This window comes from Macrobrachium nipponense, chromosome 33, assembly GCF_015104395.2.
Source record: "Macrobrachium nipponense isolate FS-2020 chromosome 33, ASM1510439v2, whole genome shotgun sequence".
NCBI classification, from domain to species: domain Eukaryota; kingdom Metazoa; phylum Arthropoda; class Malacostraca; order Decapoda; family Palaemonidae; genus Macrobrachium; species Macrobrachium nipponense.
In genome coordinates this window covers 26,714,454-26,721,599 of record NC_087219.1, presented here as the reverse complement: position 1 = coordinate 26,721,599, position 7,146 = coordinate 26,714,454, and the positions used below count along the sequence as shown (strand labels likewise).

General features: G+C 44.2%; 1 protein-coding gene across 1 annotated transcript in view; it reads right to left on the bottom strand.

Moving 5' to 3' along the window:
- Positions 1 to 327: 327 nt before the first annotated feature.
- Positions 328 to 7,146, bottom strand: part of LOC135203037 (LMBR1 domain-containing protein 2 homolog) — a 73,496-nt gene continuing 66,677 nt past the window's right edge. The window contains exon 11 of the mRNA XM_064232619.1: positions 328 to 2,361. Within this exon, the coding sequence (XP_064088689.1) occupies positions 2,115 to 2,361 (247 nt within the window). The 3' untranslated portion in view covers positions 328 to 2,114. The remainder of the gene's footprint in view (positions 2,362 to 7,146) is intronic.

Here is a 7,146-nt window from a genome sequence, read left to right as displayed (position 1 = left end):
AAGGTTGACAATACAATAGTATACTTTTTTGTGTGCACTTATTTTCCAAGGAAGATTTGCATGGTAATACTGTACTTTTTTACTTGACTGTGAGAGATGGACACAAACTCATGTATCACATGGGTACAACACTGATCAACTTATGAAAGAACTTGACTGTTATCATCACAATGTTTGGTTAACAAACTTTTGACATTGTTTTAAAAATACCATTTCAGAACTGAAGTTCTGGCAGCTTCTCCAGCACAGGCAAATTTAAAACTATTGTAAGGTTTCCTGTACAAGTATATGTATACAACTATTTTCAAGCATACACAAATAAAAAGCTTTGAGGATTTAATAAATTATATTTGCAATCTAAAAGTAGGTACTATACTACTTCAGACATATACATAACACTGAACTTATTCATTAATATCACTGGTCTCTTTTAAAGAAAAAAAGGCAGGAGAGATATGAATTGCTCTATATTAATCTTCACACAAGGTACTGAATGCAGTTTAATATGGCTGACACATCAGTTTAACTGAAAATTGAAAGGCTCTCTGCCTCATGAATGAATAACTTCACAATTTAATTATTAGTGTGACTATTTCATAAAGATACTTTCAGCACTACTTACTAAAAAGGATAAATAATGGCTTGTCCACACTATCAGTCATACATTACGTCTCCTTGTGTCCTTATTGGAAAGATGTAAGAGAACAAAACTTGTGCAATGATAAACAAATAAGCTGTGCAAGTTTCATAACCATACACACAGTGAATAACCCTATTGGCATCTGTTGGAGTTTTAAAAATCATTACCTTTCATAGATTTGTAATGTTAATTATCCTATACTCACTTAAATAAGCAAAACATCAGTTACAATATATTCATACATACTAAGAGAATGAGTTGCATTGCTGCAGTACAAACAAAATTTTGCTAAGCTATGTACAGTAGACTCCTTTATTTTAAGTTCAGCTCTTGTTTTCTGCAAATTACCATGAACATTTCGATTATATTGCACCCTTGTTCCACCAGCTCTCTCAATTGAACATCTCTGCTTACATGAACCAGTGGCCAGCCATACGAGAGAAAAGTACTATTTTAACTCTGGTAGTTTGGTTAAACTATATATCAATAATAATAATATACTATACTAACCAGAAGGAAAATAATAAAAAAATTCATGAAAATTCATAGCATTTTCATTTTGTTTAAGTTTAGAATACAGTGCCACCTCGATTTATCAGATGCTCCTGGAGACCAACTGTTAAGTGGCAAGAGCTGGACACTACAATGTAACCTATACTCAAACACAGTTGACGGTAAATTCTTCAAGTTCTAGGCTAGGCTACACTGTATATTACACCTACCAGTCAATTAAAGAGATTCATCAGGAAAATTAATCACTGTAGAAAGTAGTTTAAAAAAATATATCAAAAGTACTGCTGTTTTGACAAAAGCTATGTCATTGCTGGATTCTTTTGAATTTCAATGTGTACTTTACAAAATAAGCCTTACTTGTAAAGGATATCTTAAGCTATCTAGTTCTACATTTTGACAAGCTCATGAAGTCAATGACATTTTTGATGTCACAAAACTGCCAAAAAAAAAAAGAAAAAAAAAAAGTTTTGACAGCTATTAGCTTAAAGACCTCTAAAATACTGCCATTATTGTCACAAATGATGAGAATCACTCGCTAGTCTCATTTCAGCAAATGTATTCCAGTCAGACAGTAGAGAAGTATGGCAGCAGTCTAAAACTATTTAAAAATAAAACCACCTCTACAACTTGGGCACAACAGATAAGGTTTGAACACATTGAAGTCTGTACTCAAGAATGATAGGTCAACTAATGATGATACCTACAACGTAAGACATGTCTTATAATGCTGACAAGCCTCTGATGGTCTTTCTCTGTTAGTAAATGTATGGTTAATGTTTAAGGAAAGGGAAATAATCCAAAAAATGAGAATGCATGATACAAATACATATTGGGTGTAGAAACTGAAAAACGTGCAAAGGACTTTGGGGATTTCAGTCTTATTCTATGGCACAGTCATGTACATAAGGCTATCAAGGAATGATCTTGTTCACTACTATCTGTGAAGTCATTCGAGGATGACTCAGATGTCGTCAAAAAGTCCTTTGTCTGGCTTATGGGATCGAACTCGTGAATACTGCATCCTCCCAGACATGTGATTCCCTTGGGTAGTGTCAGTTTCATTTTCCATGGTTAAGGACGAAGTTGTTGTGTGTGACGAATAATCGGCAATGCTGTCGGTTCCACCGAGGAGCTCTAACTGGGCAGACTCAGAAGAATCATCTCGCTTCAGTGGACGAACCAACTCTTCTGCTCTCTGTCTTGCAGATCTGAAACCAAATTTCATTTGGAACAACAGTGCTATGGTGATATGGTTTCAAAAAAATAACAGAGTGCGAAGTTCATTTTTAATCAAGTGATTTACATCATGGCATATTGGTTTGTAAACAAGTTCCTGGACAATACCATAAATTCTACATTCACTTAATCATACATTTAACTCTTAACACTAATTCCAACTAAAATCACAGTTTTTTAAAAGTAAATTGTATTTTTCCTAACTATAAAAACCTGAGGTCCTTTACATTAGGAATTACTTTCAACAAAATTGGAAACGGCCACTAGACTTGTAGCAAGGTAGTACAGTAGTTAATCTACCGCCTGGGTTGGGGAGCCCCTCCCACCTGGGTGTACACATACCACTTTGCTTTTGGCCTAGGAATAGCGGAATGAGGGGTGGCATGAGGTGGGTGTAAAGTGTAAAGGACCTCAGGTTTGTATAGTTGGGAAAAATACAATTTACTTTAACAAATTGTTATTTGTTACTACACAATTTACAAAACATCGGTCCTTTACATTAGGAAGACTTATACTTGGAGGGAGGATTCTGATATAAGCCACCTGAGCTGACTAGAGCTCGCTCACTTTGATTCGAACCCTGGGGATGAATCACCTCTGATGAATTTATCTAAGAATATGAACTGCGAGATCATTCATCATGCATCCAAGCTTTCCTCCAATGGAGGGCAAGACCTTGTCATAGGAGAAACCAAGCTTGGATGAATCTGACAGGCAATGACAGTAAGGCATAATACAATTAGTGGGCTGTCTTATTCTCTGGGACCCGCTTTCCTCCCCTTGCAAGAGTAAAGTGGATGCTTCCATTGTGTATGACAAAAGAATTGTAGACAGTTCCAGCATGTGACGGCCATTCTGCTCTCTCCCCGAGGGAAAAGAAGGATGATAGAGGAGAAGGGAGCCAGTCATCCACATTCATACTCTCATCCACAACCACACATCTAAGGTGAGATGCTAATCTGTCCTATTAGAGAAGCTGGGTAAGCTTACAGAGCAGCCACCACAGGTACCAAGGAAAAAGTGTCTAAGGACTAGTGTGCAACATCCCGGAGGTAGAAGGTGAAGGTGGTCAGCCTCGACCACACCCCCAAGTTCAGTACCTGGTGTATAGACAGATTCTTCTGGAATGCGAGGGTAGGGGCAATACTCCTGACCTCGTAAGCCCTTGGTCTGGGGGTACTGGTGTTGTCCACTCCAGCAGTTGAGTACTCCCTTCAGATTGCCTCACGAAACCAGAAGGAAATCGTGTTCTTGGATGGACACTTTTTTTTCTTGGACTGGCTGTGCTAATGAAGAGTCATCTACACTCAGGCCAGAGGTGTCAAGTCCTCTTCAGATAGCGCCACAACGTTCTTAACAGGACACAGCAGCATCTTGTTTGCATCATTGTCTACAAAGTCCTCTGAGAGGGGAATGTAAAGGACTTGAAACTAGCATCAGGGACTGAGGCAGTTTTGAGTCTAAGCTACAAAGTCCAGGACAAAATTGAAAGTAACCAATCCCCATCTGCTAGAGTGTTCCACATAAAAGAAAAGCCCATGTATGTAGTTTGCCTATCTCTTGGCCTGTGCCAGGGCAAGCAGGAAGATGATCTTGGTGTTAGATTCCTGTCTGACAACTCTCATAAAGTTCTTAAAGAGCAGGAGTCAGACTCCGGACGAGAGTCACGTCCCACGCAGGGGTCCGAGATCCCTGGGTGGGAAAGACCTCTTGAAACTTCTCAAGAAGAGATATATCTCCAGGGATGAAGAGATATAAACTCCTTTGAGCCATAGAACTAACCTGAGAGCAGCTTGATAGCCTTTTACTGGTGAAATCGAGAGAAGTTTCTCTCAGCGAAGGAAGACCAGGAAGTCTGCAACCTGCTGAAGAGGGGCTCTGACCGGAGAGAGATCCTTTCACCGGCACCAACCACAGAAAACAACCAACTTCCCCTGGTATACAGCTGCGGAGGACTGCCTGGGATATCCAGACATCTCTGTTGCAGTGCGGTGCAAAAAGCCTCTCGCTCGCAAGCGATGGTGGATAACCTCCAACTGTGAAGAGCCAAGGTCTGCACTGCTTGAAGATACCATTCTCTGTGTGGTTGGCACAGGAGGTTGTGCCACTGGAGCAGCTCTCCTGGTACCTCGGAGAGAAGGACCAGCAGATCGGGATACCAAATGGATAGAGGCCATTTGGGAGCTACCAGAATCATTCTGAGATTCAGGGTGGTCAGCGCCCTGCTTCTAGGGTCGCTGCTTTTTGCCGAGAAAGGGAGACTGCCTCTGCAGTCAGGTGCTGCAGCGAGAGACCAGGGTCTAGGCGAACTAGACCCAGGCCAACCTGCTTGGCCGACAGCAGGTTGGCCAATAGAGACCTCTCTGAAGGTTGATAGAATCGCTTCTGGCAAGGTAGAAGAAGAGGAGGAAGTAACTTGTACGAACGGTTCGACCTGAGGGACTTCTCTTGTCCGGAGACACAATCATCCACCTGATCGAGAACCTCGTCAGCAAGAGAAGACACGGCAATCCCACTGAGGCCTTGGTTTCCTTCTTCGGGCCCCACAAAGACTCCAGTCGAGAGGGATGGTCTTCTGACAAAACCGTAGGTCCTTCCCCTAGATCATTGTGCTGATGGATTAGCACTATAATGTCTGAAAACGTCCTCTGTATCTCAGAGGTCTCCACATCGCATGGCAAAGGACCCTTGAGTCCTTCGAAGATGCGGTCTTCCCGACCTACCCTCCCCTCGGGGTCAGAACCTCACCAGACCCGAGGTCCTTCCCTCACCACTCCAACATATGTCCTGGTTGGTCCAAGGACTGAGGCAGAAACATAAACTTGAAAAGCAGGACTCCTCTGGAAGCTTCAATGGAGTCCTCTCTGTTTGAGTCATCCCTCCCAGTTAAATCCCAGGAGGTTGAGGGAACAGGTAAGGGAGGCCTGGCACTCTCACCTGTCCTATCTGCCAAGAGGAGAATGTCTTTGAGGAGAGGCACTATCCCGAGAGGTTCAAAGTGGTTCTTGCCAGGAGGCACAATCGCTGAGCTGCAGCCCTGGCTTGAGCCGAGCCCTCGACTCGGCCAAGTCACCCATCTCACTTGGGGCTGAAGCCTCTGTAGAAGGAGTCTGTACCAGGGACCTACTCTTCGCCTCTCCAGGTGCTTGGTTAGACAGCGAGGCACTAGTTCGGGTCTCTAGCCGACCGAGTATGGGTAGAGGTACTGGCAGGGAGAGTCAAGGCACCTGAGTATGTCTTCTCTTTCCCTCACTGGCACGGAGAGAGGAACCCCCATTCGCAGATTGGGATGTGCGAGTCTCTGTAGGGTTTCAAACATTCAAGGCATCTTGATCAGACCTAGACCCTGACACAGCACTAGTTTTGGAAGCATGCTTCTTTGAACTAGTGGAGGGAACGGTTACCAAGGTACTCACTCCTTTGGCTCCCAATTCATAAGGCCTAATGTGGCCCTGTGGACCGGTACCTCCACCAGCAGGTGAGGAAGAACCGACGAGAGAGCCCTCTGCTTCCTCTGAAGAGAGAGGCAGATCCCAAGAAGTCTCGTGTCAAGACTTCTTAGGAGAAGGAGAGGTGACCTTCTTCTTAGGCCAAGAGGCCTTGGAAAGAAGAGGGGAGGAGTTACAAGGATCAGGATGTCTCAAAGACTTGTTACACCATCCGAGGAGACATCGTGTGCTCACTTATCTATAAGAGCAGGTTTTACTGTTTACTCACAGTGTCCTAATGATTTTGTCTAGCTTTCTTTTAAACTCTTCCACTGTTGCCGTTTACAACTTCTGGTGGCAGTTTATTCTGTGTCACATATCTTGTATGTGAAAAAGTTCCCAAGAGATGTGTTAAGGCAGCAGACGAGAAGGAGGAAGAGGAGGAGGAAGACGATGATGACGACACTCCACGGGACTTCTGCAATTTCTTCGTTACCTTCTTCAGGATTCCAGAGAAGTCCTTCATCCAGGAGGGAGATTGTGAATCAGGAACAGGGGCTGCCTGGATAACGGGGGCTGGAGCAACCACAGGGTTAGATAGAGGCTCCACCATTGCTGGTGGCTCGGCAGAAGACAGAGAGCCCTCCGGAACAGCGGACACTGATGATGGTCAGGGGCATCACAAAGCCAGATGTCACGACTCGAGGTGCTGGAAGGTGCACAGCAGTCTACGTCAACACTGAGGGAGTTGTAGTAGTTGGATAGCGGCAGTACACTAGATGTGTCACCTTGGCAAATGTAGTAGTGGTGATGGAAGTAGTAATGGGAGTCTCCACTACATGAGTCGTCACAGGGGCAGCCACAGCGATAACAAGACTGTAGTGACGGGTTTTCTAATACGCCTAGAGAACGCTACGCCGCCGCGAGATCTGACGGCTACTCCTATGTCATACCTGAAGAAGGGACAATCAGGTTAGGGGAGGGGGCCCTTTGTAGCACAGAGGGAAACTCGACTCCTTCGGAGCGACCCGAGGCCTCTGTACCGAGGTCATCTTGAACCCCCCCTCCACCCCGTCCTCGCTGCCAAACGAATTGGATGAAGAGGAGGCCTCCTCCATAGAAGAGGGAGCAAAGTGGGGAAGCTTACTGGGAAACAGAAACAAGGATGAAGGGTCAGACACTGAGGGATTCGTTGGAGGTGTGTCACCCTCAGACAGCATCTTGGTGCCCTTCCTCCAATCAAGTTTCCTCCCTGCCAACTTCACCCATTGCACAGGGGACTAAGAAACACACTGATTGCAAGTTAATTCAGGATTGCAATCCTGACCT